This window comes from Dasypus novemcinctus, chromosome X (genome assembly GCF_030445035.2).
Source record: "Dasypus novemcinctus isolate mDasNov1 chromosome X, mDasNov1.1.hap2, whole genome shotgun sequence".
In the NCBI taxonomy this organism is placed as follows: Eukaryota; Metazoa; Chordata; class Mammalia; order Cingulata; family Dasypodidae; genus Dasypus; species Dasypus novemcinctus.
The window spans coordinates 108024507-108045907 of NC_080704.1; the positions used below are offsets into that span (position 1 = coordinate 108024507).

Sequence of the window (21401 nt, forward strand, 5' to 3'; positions counted from 1 at the left end):
TCCCTGGTATGCAAGGATGGCTCAACATAAGAAAGTCAATCAATGTAAAACACCACATAAACAGATCAAAGGAAAAAATCTAAAGATCATATCTATAAATGTAGAAAAGGCATTTTACAAAATACAGCACGCTTTCCTGATGAAAATACTGCAAAGATAGGAATAGAAGGAAACTTTATGAATATGATAAAGGCTATACATGAAAAACCCACAGCTAACATCATTTGCAGTGGTGAAATCCCAAAATCTTCCCTCTAAAATCAGGAACAAGACAAAGATGCCCACTATCACCCCTCCTATTTAACAATGTGTTAGAAGTACTTGATCCAGCACTGAGGCAAGAAACAGATATAAAAGACCTCCAAATTAGAAAGGAAGAAGTCAAAAGTTCACATTAGTATACGACATGATCCTATATAGAGAAAGGCATGAAAAGTCTACAACAAAGCTTCTAAAAATGATGAGTTCTGTAAAGGCATAAATCATAAGATCAATCCACCAGGGAGCCAAGAGTGCCTACAACTGAAAGCAGCAGAATTGCCTCCAGCATCCATGTGGAATCTAAGCCCCCTCTTGATATAAATGTGGAGTGGACACAGCCATTCTAAGGTCCACAGGATGGAGGAATTGGGTATGGATTAGAGTGGACTTACTGATATTCTATTCATGAACTATTGTGATTGTTAATTGAAGAAAATATGGTATTGGTGTGGAGAAAGTTGCCATGGTGGCTGCTGGGGGTAGGGAGTGGGAGGAAGAGATGAGATGTGGGGGCATTTTCAGGGGTTGGAGTTGTTCTGGGTGGTGCTGCAGGGACAGTTACTGGACATTGTATGATCTTCGATGGCCCACTGGGTGGACTGTGGGAGAGTGTGGGCTATGATGTGGACCATTGACCATGAGGTGCAGTGGTGCTCAGAGATGTATTCACCAAATGCAGTGAATGTCTCATGATGATGGAGGAGATTGTTGTTGTGGGGGTAGGAGTCGGGTGAGGGGGGTGGGGGTATATGGGGACCTCACATTTTTTGAATGTAACATTAAAAAATAAAGACAAAAAATGCACAAAAATCAGTAGCATTTCTGTATACCAATAATGAGCAATCTCAGTAGGAGATCAAGAAACAAATACTCGGAAGCAGACTTGGCCCAGTGGTTAGGGCATCCGTCTACCACGTGGGAGGTCCACTGTTCAAACTCCGCGGCCTCCCTGACCTGTGTGGAGCTGGCCCATGAGCAGTGCTGATGTGCGCAAGGAGTGCCATGCCACGCAGGGGTGTCCCTTGTGTAGGGGTGTCCCCCATGTAGGGGAGACCCACACGCAAGGATTGTGTCCCGTAAGGAGAGCCACCCAGTGTGAAAGAAAGTACAGCCTGCCCAGGAATGGCACTGAACACACGGAGAGCTGATATAAGAAGATGACACACACACAAAAAAAACACAGGTTCCCATGCCGCAGACAACAACAGAAGTGAATGAAGAAGAACACGCAGCAAATAGACACAGAGAACAGACAACTGGGGTGGGGGAGGAGAGAGAAATTTAAAAAAGAAACAAATACCATTTACAATAACAAATACAAAATCAAATAACTGGGAATAAACTTAACTAAAGAGGTAAAAGTCTTATAGCTGGAAACCTACACAACACTGTTAAAGAAAAATCAGAGAAGACTTAAATAAATGGAAGAATATTCCCTGTTCATGCATAGGAAGACTAAATATCATTAAGATATCAATCCTACTCAAACTGATCTACAGATTTAATGCAATCCCAATTAATAACAACACACCATTTTAAAATGAACCAGGAAAACTAATTGTGAAATTTATTTGGAAGGGAAAGAGGCCCTGGATAGAGGAAAACATATCGAAAAAGAAAAATGAAATTGGAAGAAGCACACTACCTGACTTTAAAACATACTTCAAAGCTATAGTGGTCAAAACTGCATGGTGTTGGCTCTAGAATAGACATCCTGACAATTGGAACAAAATTGAGAGCTCTGATGTAGATTCTCATGTATACAATCATCTGATATTCAACAAGGTCACCAAGCCAACCCAACTGGCAGAGAATGGCCTCTTCAACAAATGGTGCTTGGAGAACTGGATATCCATATGCAAAAGAATGAAAGTGGAATACCGTCTCACACTTTATACAATAATTAACTCAAGATGGATCAAAGATCTAAATATAAGAGCCAGGACCATAAAGACCTTGGAAAATAATGTAGGGAAACATCACAGGACCTTGTAATAGGACATGGCTTCATGAAATTCACACCCACAGCACGAGGAGCAAAATAAAATTAGATAAATTGGACCTTCTCAAAATTAAAGCCTTTTGCACCTTACAGGAGTTTATCAAAAAAGTGGAAAACAGCCTACCCAATGGGAGAAAATATTTGATAACCATATTTTTTATTAGGGACTAATATCCAGCATATATAAAGAAATCCTGTATCTTGAAAATAAAAAGACAAACAACCTCATTTTAAAAATAGGCAAGACTCCTCTTGACATAGAGGTGCAATGGACACAACGAATCCAATGTCCACATAGAAGAGGTGGCATTGGATTGGGAAAAGTGGACATGGTGGCTGATGGGTATGGGGAAAGGCAGGAAGAGATGAGAGGTGGAGGCGTCTTTGGGACATGGAGCTGCCCTGGATGGTGCTTCAGAGGCAATCACCGGATATTGTATATCCTCACAGGGCCCACTGGATGGAATGGGGGAGAGTATGGGCCATGATGTGGACCATTGACTATGAGGTGTAGAGGTGCCCAAAGATGTACTTACCAAATCCAATGGATGTGTCATGATGATGGGAGGGAGTGTTGCTGGGGGGGGGGGGAGAGGTGGGGTGGGGGGGTGGGGGTGAATGGGACCTCACATATATATTTTTAATGTAATATTATTACAAAGTCAATAAAATAAAAATAAATAAATAAAAATAGGCAAGAGATTTGAACTGATACTTCTTCAAAGAAGAAACACAAATGGCTAAAAATGTTATAGGGAGTGAATGTGTCTCAAGCAGTGAAGTACCTGCTTTCCTCATGGGAGAACCCGGATTCTATTTCTGGTGCCTCCTAAAAAACAAAACAAAACAAAATAAACAACAGCAACAACAACAACAAAATCAACTCAGGGGAACTAATGTGGCTCAGTGATTGAGTGCTGGCTTCTCACATACTAGGTCCTGGGTTCAATCCCTGGTCCTAGTACCTCAAAAAGAATGTTACATATATTATTCCATTTATATAATATTGAAATCACAAAACTATACAGATGGGATAAAAAGTTAGTGATTTCTAAGGGTTAGGGAGTGGGAGAAGGATGTAGGTAGTTGTGACTATAAAAATGTACCACAAGAGATCCTTGTGGTGATGGAATTCTTCTGTAACCTGTTCGTGGTGATGGTCACAAGAATCTATGAATGTGACAAAATTGCATAGAACCAAATACACACACTCACACACTAACAAGCAAATGACAGACTAGCTAAATTTGAGCAATGTCAATAGATTTTATCAATATCAAATTTGTTGCTTATCTAAGTGGATGTGGCTCAAGCAGTTTAGTGCTGGCCTACGCCATGGGAGGTCCTGGGAGGTCCCAGGGTCCGTTCTGAGTGCCTTCTAAAAAATATAAGACAAGCACATAATGAACTCAGGGCACAGATAGCGATTGCAAACAATGAGGTGGGGGAGAAATGAATAAATTAAATCTTTTAAAAAATTGCTGCATGTGATCTTTTACTGTTTTACGTTACCACTGGGGGAAAATTGGTGAAGGTCCTTAAGGTTCTCTCTTTTATTTCTTATAAGTATTTGAATCTACAATTATTTTTAAAGTGTTCAAAGAGGTCATGACTTTTCTCATCTTAGGAACTAAGAAAACTTGCCCAATTGCACTCTTGTTATGTACCAGGATGTATAGTGGCTTTAAAAGGATTAACTATGGGAAAATAATACCTCACGGTTTTCCCTCAATAGTTCTGTTACCTGTTGACCTGCATTTCATCTAGTCTAAGATTTGTCTAAGCAAGATATTTTTACTGCTACTATTTACATCAACATAAGCCAGAATGGGTTCTGTAGACCTTGCATTAGTTTCGTATTATTGCTATAACAAATAACCACAACACATATTTATTCTTTTAAGTTTTGGTGAACAAAAGTCAGAAATAAGTTTTATTGAGCTGAAGTCAAGATGTTGGCAGGGCTGTGTTCCTTATGGAGACTTTAGAGGACACTACATTTTCAGCTTGTAGAGCTGCATTCCTTCCCGTTCTTATGTAATGGGCTTTTCCTCCATCTTCCAAGCCGGCAGGATAGCATCTTGCGTCATTCCTCACATGGCCTTCTTTTTATGTAGTCAAATCTCCCTCTGACCCACTTATGAGGACACTTGAAATAAATTTAGATCCATGTGGATAAACCAGGATAACATTCCCATTTCAAAATCCTTAATTTAGGGTAGCAGAAATGGCTCAGGTGGTTGGGTGTCTGTGTCCCATATAGGAGGTCCCAGGTTTGATCCCATGTACCTAAAAGAAAATAATCCTTAATAGCACCAGTAACATTCCCTTTTGGCCATATAAGGAAACTTTCAATGATTTCAGGAATTAGGACCTGGATATATTTGAGGACCATTATATAGCGTCCCACAGACCCCCACTTTTGACTTTCACTTCATCATGGTTTTGGCTGGTAGTGTGTAAGATGCATTTGGAGTGACTAGTCCTCAATTTACCATTTGGTTCCAACTCTAGGATGATCATTGTTAACCAATCTGATTTCTTCTGACCCTTCTGTAATTTAACATAGTTAATATCTCCCTTTCAAGGACAGCATACAGGTCACCCATTGTTAAAATTAATTAGATGCTTATAGGAGCAGCTAGGGAGAACTAGCTCCTTTTTATCTTGGGTGGGGATGGGAGAAGTATTTGATGCTGCTATCTCTATTAGACGTTTTTGATTAGTTCGTTGGGCCATGTCCAATGCTATGAACATTTTGTGCAGGCCGCCAGACAAGAGGAACAGAGAAAAACATGGCAAATAATAAGATAACTGTATGTGAAATATATGTGGGAAATAGAAATTGAGATATTCTTCTGTGGAGCATGAATGCTCTTGCTACAGTAGTTTTGTCATTTATTATATGGTGTAAATTTATTATATATTTTGTTGTTTGAAATGTTTTTTTGTTATCAGAAATGAAAGTATATATTTAATGGAAAATTTAAGTGTCACATTTCCTCTTTTCAGGCAAGTTGCTGATAAACATTTAAGTTGCACAAAATGTTTGTTGACATTTACTCTGCACCAAGTGTATTGTAGTGATGTCATTGAATTCACGAAAACCAGAATATACATACTGAATAAGCATTAGCATCTGCTTCAGAAGATAGTAGTTAACCAGGTCAGATGGCCCCTCTTTGGAACTGGTGTTTATGTGTGATGAATCTGGACTCAGATGGGATCTCTCTTCATAAGACTTTCATGCTAATGTGCTGGAGTTGCAGTTAGTGTTGGGGTTTAAGATATATTTAGGGGATTTGAATCTCTGGACTGACAATGTGATAGCCAGGTCCTGAGCCTCAACAGACTCCAGCACCTACAATCTGATTTATTGGACTCACCACACTCAGCTAAGATGGAGTTGAAGAAGGACAACCACCACACCATGGAGCCTAGAGTGATTACAACTGAAAGTGGGAGGATTGCATCCAGCATCCATGTGGAATCTGAGCCTCCTCTTGACATAGAGGTGCAATGGACACAACCAATCCAATGTCCACATAGAAAAGGTGGCATTGGATTGGGAAAAGTGGACATGGTGGCTGATGGGTATGGGGAAAGGCAGGAAGAGATGAGAGGTGGAGGCGTCTTTGGGACATGGAGCTGCCCTGGATGGTGCTGCAGGGGCAATCACTGGACATTGTAAATCCTCACAGGGCCCACTGGATGGAATGGGGGAGAGTATGGGCCATGATGTGGACCATTGACCATGAGGTGCAGAGGTGCCCAAAGATGTACTTACCAAATGCAATGGATGTGTCATGATGATGGGAACGAGTGTTGCTGGGGGGGGGGGGGAAGAAGTGGGGTGGGGGGGTGGGGTTGAATGGGACCTCATATATATATCTTTAATGTAATATTATTACAAAGTCAATAAAAAAAAAGTAGGAGTGATAGCTGTTAATGTGTTGGCTCCATTAGTAGAAGAACATAACTAACAATTATTGATAGCAGTTTAATACCAGTATCATCAGATGATTAAAATAAATATCAGTTAATACCAGCAGTGGTTTGATAATTTTCCATCAAATTAATGGAATAAGAATCATAATTTTTTGGAAATCCATACTCGTGAAAGGGAAACAACCAGTCTTATTATGAATAGCATTGTGATTTCAGGAAAAAAGTTCAATATTCGGATAATATCTTTTGTTTTAAGGTGATAATGTGAGTACACATTCTGGGAGTGTGTGTAGTAGCTCAGTGGTTGAATGCCTGCTTTGCAGGTAAGAGGAACTGGGTTCAATCCCCAACAGCTCCTAAAAGAAAATAAAAAAGACAGCATATTCTGGTGGAGCAGAATGTTGTAGTAATATCAATATTTTACTAAACTAAGAAACATATGTAGCAGGAATATAATGAGAATTGGTTATGCACTCCTAGTTCATAAATTAGAAAACATGATGTTTTAATATGCAAATCTAAACAAAAGCTGTAGTTGTCTACAATCACAAACACACAGACACACACATGCATAAGCATATAAACATTTATACACACAGGCATATACTTGTGGCACATTGGCAATTTTCTAGTTCTTAGACTGGATGATTGTTTCACTAGTGTAAAAGAAATAAAGAAAGAAAGGAAAGGAAAGAGTCACACGCATGGATTAATGATAATAGTGTTCTGTGGACCAAGATTTATGATGAATTTTTTCATCTGACGTCCTTATTAAAGTGTTTTAATGTTGTTGTTTTTTAACCTGCCTGACATTCTAGATGAAAACTGGTCAAATGTTTGAAGGTACTTTTAAGGTATGAAGAGAGGTTGAATGGAGAAGGGGAGAGGGAAGTTGGTGAAATCATTGTGACTTAAAAGGTACTTTGAAGTCCCTCAGGGACAGGTTAACAAAGATGTTCAATTGACCAGTGACAAAAACTGGTCTTACTCTTAGGGGTGAGAGATCCTAGAGCCTTACTTAGATTTAGAAGTCTTAGTGCTTAGAGGAATGTGCTTAGACGGAAATCACCCAGGGAGAAACAAGCAGTGGACTGAGAAGAGAGGCGCCCGGGGACAGAACCCCAAGGAAAACCGCCTCTCTAGGTGGCAGCGATGGCTTCCTAGCTGGCACTACTCCCGGGTTCTGGAGTCAGGCAGAGCTGCTCTTGAAAACGGGCTGTGAGACTCAGGAACTGAGCGGGCACTTGGCTGAGTACCCTCCCTGTGCCCCAGCTGTCACACCTGGCGATGATGGGTATCTGAGAAGGATACTGTACCGAAGACCTGACACGCGCCAGGTAAAGTACGCTGTGTCCGGAAAACTCCCCCTCCTCCTCTCGGTTCGCCTCCCTGGTACCCCCTTCCCGGTCCCCTATGAGGGGCGGGGCCAGTTCCGGGTGATGCGCTGGCGCTCACGTGACCTGCCAGACGCTGACGTGGGCATGATCGCGGGGCCCGCCGGCCTTGCCTACTGTCGGGTACCGCCGCTGTCCGACAGCTGAGCTGTCCGGGCGGCTGGCGAGCGTGCTTCGACTAACTGAAAGAGGCGCAGACCTGCCCGGGGCCCCGCAGGTCAGTGTGACCGTGGGCGCCGGCGGAGGCCCCCGGGCGGGGGCGGAGGTGGAAGTGGTATCTGGGAGTAGCCGGGAGGGAGGTGGTGGAGGGAGGACCCTTCAGTGTGCCCCATCCGCTTTCTCAATATCCCCTCCCCTGCGCCCCCCATCCATTTTATAGCCGAAAATGGTGTGTGTGGGGGGGGAGCCCCTGCAATGCGACAATGAAACAGAAACGTATTTTGGAAATACCCTCGTCTCGCACTCTGAGTCTAGAGGGAAATATTAACCTCCGGGTGGGAGCCAAGGAGTGGGTAAGGCAGATTGCCTCTGGGGTAGGGAAACCCAGAAACTCAAACACAGTTTAGAAAGCACCGTGGGCTGCTGCTTGACTCAAAAGAAATGGCGGCTGAAGGGAGGGAGGGGCGGAAGAGGTGGGGGAGGGAAATGTTGGGTGAGGAGGACCTGGATTCAGGAAAGGGACCTGTGCCCTTGTGTGTTCACCGAGCACTCTTCCCATGCTCCTGCCTCTTGTGTGTTGGCAGATTTGTGCGTCTCTTGTTCCCAGTACTCTGCGAGGATAGAAAAAGAGGAGGAACTTGTCCAGAAACCTTGCAGGTCAGTGGGGGGAGGAGGGCAGGATATGCACCTAGCAGATGGGGAGGTAGGTGGGGAAAGTAGAAGGCAAGGGCTATGCAGAATTTGGGGGCCCCACTGTCCACCCCCCAACACATACACACACACACTCCCATGCTGGAAATAGAGACTGTGGCAGGGTCTGCCAGGGAAATGTTTGACTCGTGTGTGGGAGGAATGGGGGAGATCAATGGGGGGAAGCGGTGGATAGAAGGCACACTTAGAGGGCCTGACCAGATTAGGGGAACCCTGAGTAGGGGCGACATGCAAGTACTGTTAGGACCTGCGTCCCCCACATGTTCAGTCTCCCTTGTCTCCTTTTTGTGTCCTTCTCCCTCCCTCCCAGGACAGGAGAAGGAGGGAAAATCTCAATATGGAGCAACTCTACAATGAAAATGAAGGAAAGCCTGAAAACCAAGGAAAGATGGAAAACAAAGACCACTCCCAAGATGAGGGAAAGCCAGAAATAGCTTGTCCTCTGGAAAACAAGAAAAAGTTAAAAAATGAGGGAAAGACAGAAGATCAGGAAACACTAAAGGATAAGGAAAAGCCGGAGAATGGGGGAAAGCCAGACAACAAGGTCAAGCCAGAGAATGAGGGAAAGCCAGAGAATGAGGGAAAGCCAGAGAAAGGGGGAAAGTCAAAAGAAGAAGGAAATTCAGAGAGCGAAACAAGGGCTGCAGGAAAGCGCTCAGCTGAAGGTGATGTACCCAGAAAAGCAAAGAGAAAAACCAACAAAGGACTGGCTGAATACCTCAAGGAATATAAAGAGGCCATACACGATATGCATTTAAGCAATGAGGAGATGATAAGGGAATTTGATGAGATGGCCCGGGTGGAAGATGAGGTGAACAAAACCAAACAGAAATTGGGGGGTTTTATATGGATGCAAAAATGTTTACAAAACCCCTTCCACCCGAGGGGCCCAAGGGATCTTAGGGGTGGTTGTCGGGCCCCACAAAGGGGCTTTGAAGACATTCCTTATGTGTAGTGCCTTTGGGCTTCACTTACAGTTTGTGGGATCAGAACATTGTCAGCTCTGCCTTCTTATTCCTTGCTTTTCCCTGGCAGGCATTTGCTAGACTCTATGCATTAACTACATGCTGATTCTTTGCTTTAGGTGTCCCTCCTATTACCAGAATCTGTTTGACTCAACTGCAGTACTCTGTTTCAATAGAAGATTTTCACCCGTGTGCATTGCAAAGATGTTCATGATTCTTTGGAAAATAAAGCAGTTTATAACATCATATGTACAAAATCAACCCATTTTTTAAATTAAATTTACATAATACATCCATGCATTGAAATATTACTAAGTTTTGTCCATAAAAGGTCAACAGTGGGGAAGCAGCTGTGGCTCAATTATTTGGGCTCCCATCTACCATATGGGAGGCCCTAGATTTGTGAACTGCGGCCTCCTTGTGAAGGCAGGCTTGACTGCATCCTGTGGATAGCCACTGGCCCACAGATGCAACGGAGTGCCACCCAGCCCGCAAGTGCTGCAGAGAGCTGACTTAACAAGGTGACGCAAAAAAAAAAAAAAAAAAAGATAAGTAAATACGCAAAGGAGTGCACAGCAAATGGACACAGAGCAGACAACAAGCAAGCCGCAAGGGGTGGGGGATAAATAAAAATAAATACAGAAAGAAGAATGTACAGCAAATGTCCACAGCAGACAGCAAGCAAGCCATAAGGGGAGGGGGGAATTAAAAAAAAGGTTAGCAGTGGTTTTCTGAGTTGTGAGATTATAGTTGATTTATTTGTTTTCTTTCTATGCATCTGTCCATTTTATCCTAAATAATACAGATTTGTTATAAAGAAATAATAAATGATAAAAAAGGAAAACAATGCATTAAAAGTAATCAAAAGTACTGCTAAGAGAGCAGATGTTGCTCATTTAGTGGTTGAGCTCCTGCATCCCACATGAGAGGTCCTGAATTTAATTCTCAGTGTCTCCTGGAAAAATGAACAATCAACAAGCTAAACAAATGAAAAACCAACTCGGGAGCTGATGTGGCTCAGTGGTTGAGCCTTGGATTCCCACATATGAGGTCCCAGTTTTAATCTCCGGTATCTCAAAAAAAAAAAAAAGTACTGCTCAATGAGCTTATCAAGGCAGTGGAGATACATAAAATTCTTGATGTCAGAACTAATGTATAATACCTCTGGGACTCATAACTGGAGGAATCAACCTGGTGGTTATTACAAATCAATTGCAGTAAGGGTCAGACTTGTCATCTGTGAAAAGGGGGTACTACTTCCCTCTCAGGGCCGGGAATATCAGATGAGGTACTGAGTGTGTGAGCTGCATTGGGCTGGCTCCTACCGTTTTTCCTGCACTAGCAGAATCAGGACCCCATAAGACATTTGAGGGAAGACTGAGGAAGGTCTCAGTTCAGGCAACTGAGAGGTGGATGCCATCCTCCCCTGGGTACTACCATGTCTGCTGGGTACTATGCCCCTTCTGGATCCTGTGCCCTCATAAGGCCCCTGCTGCTGCTGCTGATCTGGAGTCCTCAAGGTAAAGCCCTTTTGATTTCCCTGGACTTCACAGCCAAAACCCAGCCCACACCCATGACACTTACATAAGTGAGGATAAAGTTCTTTCCGTCACTTTAGAATTATGGTTATTCAGATGGGTAACACCCCAATGAAGCATAGGCTTTTGGATTTTTTAGCAAAGAAATCCTTTCTGTGATTTTTGTTGGTTTGTGTGTATTTTCATATAACCATCTCCACAAGATTCAGATATGGGGAACTGAGCTAGGGATAAAATCTGAGGGGGAAGCCCTACACTGTTCTCATGTGTTATTCTCTTGTCTGCTTGATACTTTCCTTAAAATAAATAGCCAGGAAATGCCTGCCAGACCCTGCCTTACCAGTTGAGCACATCTAACCATGCTTGTGGTTATTTGTGACACAAATAGTGGCCCAAGGGCCAGCTGCCTTGACACTTGAGAGTTAATTAGAAATGTAGAATCTCAGGTCCCCACCTGAAACTAATTTAACCCTATCTCATTTTAATAATGCATGTGTTAGTGCTTATTCAAGTGTGCTAGTCTGCCATCTGTGTCAGAATGACTAGAAGACTTGAAAATGCAAATTCCTGATCACCACCTCAGGTCCACTGAGCAGACATCTTGCCATTTATAACAAGCTCTCTAGGTGAAACAGTTTCACCCTAAAGGCCACTGATTTAGATATTAATTATGATCTCAATCATATTAAGTTTAAATCATAAGCAGAAGAAAAGAGTTGCAGTGTCTTTGGGGGATGGTGGTGAAGGGAGTTGATGGCCTTTCTAAGATATAAAGATATAAAGATATAAAGATATAAAGATATAAAGCAAAGTTTGGGAGTGAGAGCCCATTAAGCCAAAGATTAATATATTTCCTGCATGGAACCCAAAAATGTCTTTAGAGGAAATCAATCATAAAAACAAAGGCAGAGAGGTAAGTCATTTCATACTATGGTGTATTTCTTTTTCGTGGTGCTATAATAATCAAGGCAGTTGAACATTCCATTGGTAAAAAAGACTCACAGGACCCCACATGCCAATGCTTGCAAATCTACTGTTAACTGCAGATAAAGGATACGATATTGTAACAGCATAAAGGATATCCATCAGAGTCAAAAGCTGTCTAATAGTAAGGGGTCAGGTGTGAGCTTCCAATTATCCTACCTCTATAAAAGCCCTAGCAGGATGCATTTCCTCTCTTGCATAAGAACTACTGATGGGTCCATAAAACATCTTGGAACCAGGGAATACAAAATTGATTCAGCTCCGTTTTCTTGCACTCTGCTGGGCATGTGGGCATATTCTTGCTACATAGCCAAGTCTCAATAGCAGATCCCTTGTGGGAGAGGGGTGTATGGTGGTTCACCAAGAACAGGTGAAAATTATCAGCATCATTGATAAAAATAAATAATGTTTATAAACTGATACAAACCACTCCCAAACTCCTTGGACCCATGGTTACAAAATGATACTCTTTATTTTTTTGTCTTTATTTATTTTTTTAATGTTACATTAAAAAATATGAGGTCCCCATATACACCCGACACCTTAACCCCACTCCTCCCATAACAACAACCTCCTCCATCATCATGGGACATTCATTTCTCTTGGTGAATACATCTCTGAGCACTGCTGCACCACATGGTCAATGGTCCACATTATAATTTACACTCTCCCCCAGTTCACACAGTGGGCCATGGGAGGATGTACAGTGTCCAGTAACTGTCACTGCAGTATCACCCAGGACAACCCCAAGTCCTGAAAATGCCCCCAAGTCATATCTTTTCTTCCCACTCCCTACCCTCAGCAATGACTGTGGCCACTTTCTTCACATCAGTGCTACATTTACTTCCATTACTAATATCAATAGTTCCAGAATAGAATATCAGTAAATCCACTCTAATCCATACTCTATTCCTCCATTCTGTGGACCCTGGAATGGTTATGTCCACTCCACATCTATATTGAGAGGGTGCTTAGATTCCACTTGGATGATGGAAGCAATTCTCCTGCTTGCTGTTGTAGGTACTCTTGGCTCCCTGGTGTGGGGGTTGACCTTCTTCACCTCCCTGTTAGCTGACTGGGGTAAGTCCAATAAACCAGAGTGTAGGAGTTGCAAGTCTGTTGAGGCTCAGGGCCTGGCTATCACAAGGACAGTCCAGAGATTCAGGTCCCTTGAGTATATACTAAACCCCAGCACCAACCACAACTCCTAAAAGTAACAGGAGAGGCTTATGAACAAAGATCACATCTGAGTTCAACTCCATCACTCTCAGGAACACAAACTCCAAAGCAGGGCCAACCAACATGGCACGGAACTCCACCTGCCATGACCACAGAACCTGTGGGTCTCTGTAGCCCTCAGAAGAACCAATACCTGGGGTTGTATCTACTTTAGCTGTATCTGGGACTCTGCCATGGTGTGCACAAGAACGACCCCTCTGATGACCTCCTGGCTCTTTTTTGGAGACTTATAGCCATATGAACTCATTTGTCCTTTCTATTTCCCCCTTTTATTTAAGGTCAAAAAGCATTTTTAACTTCTGATATTATATGTTGGCTGAGTTACTGTGCTGGTCTGGGCTGACCCTTTTATGCAAGGTCGTTTTCTAGTTACATCATCAGCTGGTACTTGGTATTAATCCCTCAGCACTAGGGAGGTTCATTCCCAGGATTCATGTCCCATGTTGGGGGTAAGGCCATGCATTTACATTCTGAGTTTGGCTTCGAGACTGGCCACATTTGAGCAACATGGCGGCACTCAGGACATAACTCTTAGGCACCCTGTAGCTCTAGGCCTACTTCTTATTTCAGGTGCACAGGCTCTCAAGCATAGTCATTAGTATCAAGCGCTCATTGTTGGACCTTAATTCTTTTTTGGTCTTAGCCATTGCACTTGGGGGATTGTTGCTATTCCAAGAGGGAATGTGATAGAGATCCCCTGGCTAGGAACTCAGCACTCCCTCAGTTGTCATTTCTAACTGTAACCACTATGAAAATATCCAAACATTTTTATATACCCTGTATACTTGCCCTGGAGAACTTTCTCTCAACAATGTGCCCCCTATCAATGACATCCCACACCAGTATTCCTCCCCTGCCATTTTTTAAACTCTCTGTGTCCCAAAACTTCTTCGAAAATGAAGCCTAATATATTTCCATGTTCCATTAATAGTAAAATGGAATATCGTGATGGGTTTAAGGGTTAGATATAGAATACATACAAATTTGGAAAAATTAAAGTTAAAAAAAATTGGAATATCAAAAAATTAAAAAATGCAAAAGCCTTGGTTTTAATATTTTGCCTTCCATCACTGCAATAAGTGTTGCCCTGTATGCACATTGGCAAGGCAACTTCCTCCATCTCTTCCTCAGTGTCTACATCCTTTCTTTTCCTTTTTTTTCCTAATTATTAAGCTTGTCTTCACAAAAGTTTTAGATCACAGTAATTCAGACATACAATATACGGTACTCCCACATATCCAACATCAGACATTTTGTCTCTTCCCCAGCAATAATCTTTTTACATGTTCATACTATATTTACTGCAACTGATGTACAGATATTGAGACAATAGCTTTCAAATAAGGTTACACTTGGTATTATATTATGGTTTATATTTTATGAATAAAAAATTTTCTAAATGTTTAGTTATCTTATGTTTTACATTATGATTTATAATTTAGCCTATAGGTCCCTATACATTTTTGTTGTAATTTAACATGTCCTGTATCCATCCTTGCATAATCTTGTGCAACACTTCCATTGCCCCACAGTTACACTGATTCCATCTATTCAATACCTCTTTCCCCTCCCCTCAAGGCCCACAGTGACAATCAATCTTCATTGCTTGAAGGGCCATGTTCAGAGATACTTGCAACAACGTTGAGGGCTTGGCATGCTCGACTGCCCTAATGCATTGGAGCCACCATTTCTCTCGAAGATACAATTACCTCTATTTGAGAACATCAGTCCTCCCCAGGATGAGGGTATACCTTCACTCTCATTTTATGGGACTCCATTCAATGATGTAACCGACTATGACAAAATAATCACTCACACACTCCTTAGAAGCATGTCCTATGTCAGACTCTCCCCTTTAAGCATCTTAAAAAGGTAACCTTCCTTATTATATTTTTGAAAAAGTTTTCTCAACATTATACTCTCAACCAGATACTTGACAATCTCCTATGTTCATATGTTCCCCCAAACTCCCCCCAATTTCTTGGGCCATATTAACCATCATTCCATCCCTAGCCCCCCCTCAAGCCTGCAAAGTTCCCACAAAAGTATCACTATGCCACATTTTATCCATTCCTTTTACAAATACTTACCTCCAGCTTATCATAGATTTCACTCGGTAGGTGTCAGCTCACAACCTTCCTCTACACTCCAAATTCCTTCAAGCTGGTCTCTAGCTCTCTGAGGCAGCTTAGTCCACTCCTTTCATATCATTGAAGTCATGTAGTATTTGTCCTTCAATGCCTGGGTTGCTTTTCTCAACATAAGGTTTTCAAGATTCATCTATGTTTTCACATTGTTTGTAGTGTATTCATTCTTAAAGCTGAGTAGTATTCCATTGTATGCATATACCACATTTTATTTATCCATTCATCTGTTGATGGGCATTTAGGGTGATTCCAACTTTTGGCAATATTGAACAATGCTGCTATGAACATTGGTAGGCATGTATGTGTTTGTGTCCTTGTTTTCAGTTCTACTGGGTATGCACCCAGCAGTGGAATTGCTGGGCAATATGACAAATCTATAACGAGTATTTTGAGAAACCAGCAAATTGTCCTCCAGAATGGCTGAATCCTTCTGCATTCCCACCAGCAGAGGATGAGTGTTCCCATTCCTCAACATCCTCTTCAGCAATTGTAGTCTTCTTTTTTTTTCATAGCTGCCAATCTTATGTGAGTTAGACGGTATCTCGTTGTAGTTTTGATATGCATTTCCCTAATAGCTTGATACTTGGAACATTTTTTCATGTGGATTTTAGCCTTTTGTATTTCTTCTTTGGAGAAATGTCTCTTTAAATCTTTTTCCCATTTTTTTAAATGGGTAATTTGTCTTTTTTATTTTCAAGATATAGGAATTCTTTATATATACACGATATAAGTCTCCTATCAGATATATGTTTATTAAATATTTTCTCCCATTGTGTAGGCTTTCTTTTCACTTTCTTGACAAACTCTTTTGAGGTGTAAAGGGTATTAATTATGAGCAAGTCCCATTTATCTATTTGTTCTTTTGCTGCTCGTGCTTTGGGTATGAATTTTATGAAGCCATGTCCTATTACAATGTCCTGTTGATGGTTCCCTACATTGCTCTCCAAAGTCTTTATGGTCTTGGCTCTTATATTTAGGTCATTGATCCATCTTGAGTTGATTTTTGTATAAGGTGTGAGTTGGTAATGCTCTTTCATTCTTTTACATATGGATATTCAGTAATCCAGGTGCCATTTGTTGAAGAGGCCATTCTCTCCCAGTTGAGAGGATTTGTTGGCCTTATTGAATATTTTATGACTGTATATATGAGAATCTATATCAGAACTCTCAATTCGGTACGTTGGTCAGTGTGTCTATCCTTTGCCAATACCATGCTGCTTTCACTACTGTAGCTTTGTAGTACGTTTTGAAGTCAGGTAGTTTTATTCCTCCAATTTCATTTTTCTTTTTCAATATGTCTTTGGCTATTTGGTGCCTCTTTTCTTTACAAATAAATTTCATAGCTAATTTTTCTAGTTCATTGAAGAATGCTGTGTTGATAGTTTTGGGGATTGCATTGAATGTGTAGATCAGTTTTGGTAGGATAGACATCTTAAAAATATTTAGTCTTCCTATCCATGAACAGAGAATATTCTTCCGTTTATTTAGGTCTTCTTTGATTTCCTTGCACAGTGTTGTGTAGTTCTCTGTTTATAAGTTTTTTACATCTTTAGTTAAATTTATTCCTAGGTATGTGATTTTTTAAATTTACTATTGTAAATGGTCTCTTTCTTGATTTCCTCCTGATTGCTCATTATTGGTGTACAGAAATGCTACTGATTTTTGCACATTGATCTTTTTTTACATGTTTTTTTCTTTCTTTATTTTTTAAATATTACATTCAAAAAATATGAGGTCCCCATATACTCCCTATCCCCCTCGCCCCACTCCTCCCCCCATAACAACAATCTCCTCCATCATCATGAGACATTCATTGCATTTGGTGTGTACATCTCTGAGCACCGCTGCACCTCATGGTCAATGGTCAACATCATAGCCCACACTCTCCCACATTCCACCCAATGGGCCATGGGAGGACATACAATGTCCAGTAAATGTCCCTGGAGCACCACCCAGGAAAATTCTAAGTCCCCAAAATGCCCCCACATCTCATCTCTTCCTCCCACTCCCTACCCCCAGCAGCCACCGTGGCCACATTCTCCACACCAATGTGCATTGATCTTATAACCTTCAACTTTACTGAACTCATATATGAATTCTAGAAGTTTTCTTATATACTTCTCAGGGTTTTTTATGTATAGAATTGTGTCATATGCAAATAATGAAATTTTTACTTCATCCTTTCCAATTTGGATGCCTTCTATGTATGGTTCTTGCCTCAGTGCTTGAGCAAGTACTTCTAAGACAATGTTAAATAGAAGAGGTGACAGTGAGCATCCTTGTCTTGTTCCTGATCTTAGAGGGAAGGATTTTAGGATTTCTCCATTGTAAACGATGTTGGTTGTGAGTTTTTCATATATACTCTTTATCATGTTCAGAAAATTTCCTCGTATTCCAATCTTTTGCAGTGTTTTTATCAAGAAAATGTGCTGTATTTTGTCAAATGCTTTTACTACATCTATAGAAAGAATCATGTGATTTTTCCTTCAATCTGTTTATATGGTGTATTACATTGATTGATTTTCTTATGTTGAACCATCCTTGCATACCTGGAATAAATCCCACTTGGTGATGTTGTATAATTCAATTAATGTGTTGTTGAATAAGGTTAGCAAGTATTTGGTTGAGGATTTTTGTGTCAAGATTCATTAGAGAAATTGGTCTGTAATTTTCCTGTCTTGTGGTGTCTTTGTTTGGCTTTGGTACTAGGGTAATGTTGGCATCATAGAATGAATTAGGTAATGTTCCTTCTGTTTCGATCTCTTGGAAGAGTTTCAGCAATATTGGTGTTAGTTCTTTCCAGAATGTTTTGTAGAATTTACCTATGAAGCCATCTGTCCCAAGGCTCTTCTTAGTTGGGAGTTTTTATTGACTGATTCTATCTCTGAATGTGATTGATTTGTTGAGGTCGTCAATTCCTTCTTTCATCAATATAGGCTGCTTATGTGTTTCTAGGAATTTGGCCATTTTCTCTGAATTGCCCTTCATGTTGGAATATAGTTTTTCAAAGTATCCTCTTATGATAGTCTTTATTTCTGTGGGGTGAAAGTTGATATCTCCTTTTTCATTTGTTATTTTGTGTATTTGCATCATCTTTCATTTTTTTCTTTGTTAGTCTAGCTAAGGGTTTTTCAATTTTATTGATCTTCTCAAAGAATCATCTCTTGGTTTGGTTTATCTTTTCAAGTGCTTTCTTATTTTCTATTTCATTTAGTTCTGCTCTGATCTTTGTTCTATCTTTCTTTCTTCTTCCTTTGATGTTACTTTGTTGTTTTTTTTTTACAAATTCCTCCAAGTGTGCAGTTAGTTTTTCAATTTTAGCTCTTTCTTCTTATTTGATGTATGAATTTATGGCTATAAATTTCCCTCTCAGTACTGCTTTTGCTGCAACCTATAGGTTTGGTATGTTGTGTTATCATTTCCATTAGGTTCAAGGTAGTTATTAATTTCTTTTGAGATTTCCTCCTTGACCCACTGTTTTTCTAAGAGTGTGCTGTTTAATTTCCATATCTTGGTGGGAAGTCTAGGCCTCTGGCCCTTGTGGATTTCCAGTTTCACTCCACTGTTGTCACAGAAATTATTTTGTATGATTTCAATCTCTCTGAATTCATTCAGCCTTTCTTTGTGGCCTAGCATATTGTCTATCTTGGAGAATGATCCATGTGCACTTGAGAAAAATGTATATCCTGCTATATTCAGATGTATTGTTCTGTATATGTCTGTTAGGTTCAGCTCCTCTAATATACTGTTCAAATTTTATGTTTCTTTATTGATTCTCTTTTGAGATGTTCTGTCCAAAGTTAATAGTGGTGTATTAAATTCCCCCACTATAATTGTAGAAGCATCTATTCTTTCACTTAGTTTCTCCAGTGTTTTCCTCACTTATTTGGAGGCACCCTTGTTAGGAGCATAAATGTTTATGATTGCTTGTTCTTCTTGAAAGATTATCCCTTTCACTAATATATAGTGTCCTTCTTTGTCTCTCACAATTGTTTTGCATTTAAAGTCTATTTTGTCTGATATTAATATAGCTAATCCTGCCCTTTTTTGTTTATTGTTTGCTTGTAAGTTTGTTTTCCAGCAATTCACTTTCAAACTCCATGAATCCCTGGGTCTAAGATGTTTTTCTCATAGGCAGCATATAAATGGGTCATATTTCCTTATCCAATCTTCCAATCTGTATCTTTTGACAGGTGAGTTTAATCCATTGACATTCAGTGTTATTACTTTCAAAGAATTATTTATATTCACCATATTTTCTTTGGACTTGTGTTTGTCATATTTTGTATATTTTTCTTCTCTTTTTGTTTTTTTAGTTGTTCTTACACTCTCCTCCAACTCAGCCTCTCGTGTTTTTTTTTTCTTTCTTCCTGCAGAGCTCCCTTTATTATTTCTTGACGGGCAGGTTTCTTGTTGCCATTCTCTCTTAGTTTTGGTTTACCTGTGAATATTTTGAACTCTCCATCATTTTTAATGCTAGCTTAGCTGGATAGAGTATTCTTGGTTGGAAATTTTTTTCTTTTTGTACCTTGACTATGTCCTACCACTGTCTTCTTGCCTCCATGATTTCAGATGAGAAATCAGCACTTAATCTTATGGAAACTCTTTGTATGCGATGGTTCTCTTTTCTCTTTCTGCTTTTAGAATTTGCTCTTTGTCTTGAGCGTTGGATAATTTGACAAGTATATGTCTTGGGGTAGTCCTGTTGGGATTTAGGCTGTTCAGGGTGCATTTTTCTTCTTGGACATGTACATCCATCTCCCTCAGTAGATTTGGGAAGTTTTCAGCCATTATTTCCTCCAACCCCCTTCTGTCCCCTTTCCCTTGTCTTCTCCTTCTTGGATGCCTATTATGCACATGTTTGTGGGTTTTGCACTGTCATTCAGGTCCTTAAGTCCAAGCTGGATTTTTTCTACCTTTTTATCAACCAGTTCTACTATCTGTTTGATTTCAGATGTACTGCCTTCCACATCACTAATTCTTTCCTCTGCCTCCTCTTGTCTTCTGTTATTTGCTGAGAGTGTATTTTTGATTTCTTGAATTGTGCTGTTCATCACCATATCTGTTGTCTTTTTGCATATGATTGCAATTTCTTCTGTATTCTTTCCAAGTGTTTTCTTCATATTCTTGATCTCCTCCTTTACTTCATTAAATTGGTCACTAATATATGTTTTGAGAGCTTTAATTACTTGTTTGATGTTCTGCTCCTCTTCTTGGTTTTTAATTTGTTCATTAGACTGGGCCATATTTTCCTGATTATTGACTTGGTTTGTAGGTTTTTTTTGTTGCTGTATGGTCATCATTTTATTTTGATGGGTTTAATCAGTTTCTTGGCTTCTTTGTCCACTCTTAGGGTTTAATTAGTTGTTGTTTCTGTGTACTTGTTATGTCTTCTCTTCGTCAGTTTGTTCTTATTCTCTTTTCTTGTCACTGGCTAAGTTCACTCTTGCAAGAACCTCATCTGTCACTGTGTCAACAAATCGACATCCAGACTCCTCCAGCCCTGCCAACTCCTGAAACAGCCCGCTCCAGCAGGACTCTGACACTACTCAGCCGCTTCTTTGCAGGAGAGGTTATGAGGTGTCATCTTGTCCCACCTCTGCCCCAAAATGATACTCTTAATTGGTATTTTTTATGCCTTATTCATGGATGAGTACCATGCATGTGCATTTATTAATTCAGTCAAACACGTTGGGCAAATCCCAACCCTGCTACAATTTCTGTAATTCCCAAAAAACCCTCACAGGAAAATATGCACTTTACCCCTTCCTTACAATGAGATTTCATCTGAATCTGGGTACCCTTCCCCACCACAAGCACCGTTCTTAGAGAGTACTACTAACATGGCCCTCATCCATTTGCCTGATAATTCCCTACTTGCCATCTGGATTCATTCTCCACCCTTATCCACCCTGCTCTGTGTCCTAAGCAGTCTGACTGATATGAGCTGCAAAAGAGCATATACTTGAACACATTGTAGAGTGAACAAGGCAGTGAAGATTTGCATGTCCAAAATCTTGAAGAGAAAACAAGCCTTAGAGGTGATGCCCACA

The 21401-nt window shown here is 40.6% G+C and overlaps 1 protein-coding gene across 3 annotated transcripts; it reads left to right on the forward strand.

Annotated features, from left to right (window-relative positions):
- The first annotated feature begins 7671 nt into the window (after positions 1-7671).
- Positions 7672-9732, forward strand: LOC101431458 (transcription elongation factor A protein-like 4). 3 transcript variants are annotated; one of them, XM_004483462.5, is made up of 3 exons: positions 7672-7822; positions 8349-8421; positions 8786-9732. In XM_004483462.5, exon 3 carries the CDS (start codon positions 8813-8815, stop codon positions 9428-9430), a length of 618 nt encoding a protein of 205 aa, XP_004483519.1. In that variant the 5' UTR covers positions 7672-7822; positions 8349-8421; positions 8786-8812; the 3' UTR covers positions 9431-9732. The 3 variants fall into 3 exon arrangements, with proteins under 3 accessions (XP_004483519.1, XP_004483520.1, XP_058147243.1); XM_004483463.5 differs by having other exon boundaries at positions 8791-9732; XM_058291260.2 differs by lacking the exon at positions 8349-8421.
- The last annotated feature ends 11669 nt before the right edge of the window (positions 9733-21401 follow it).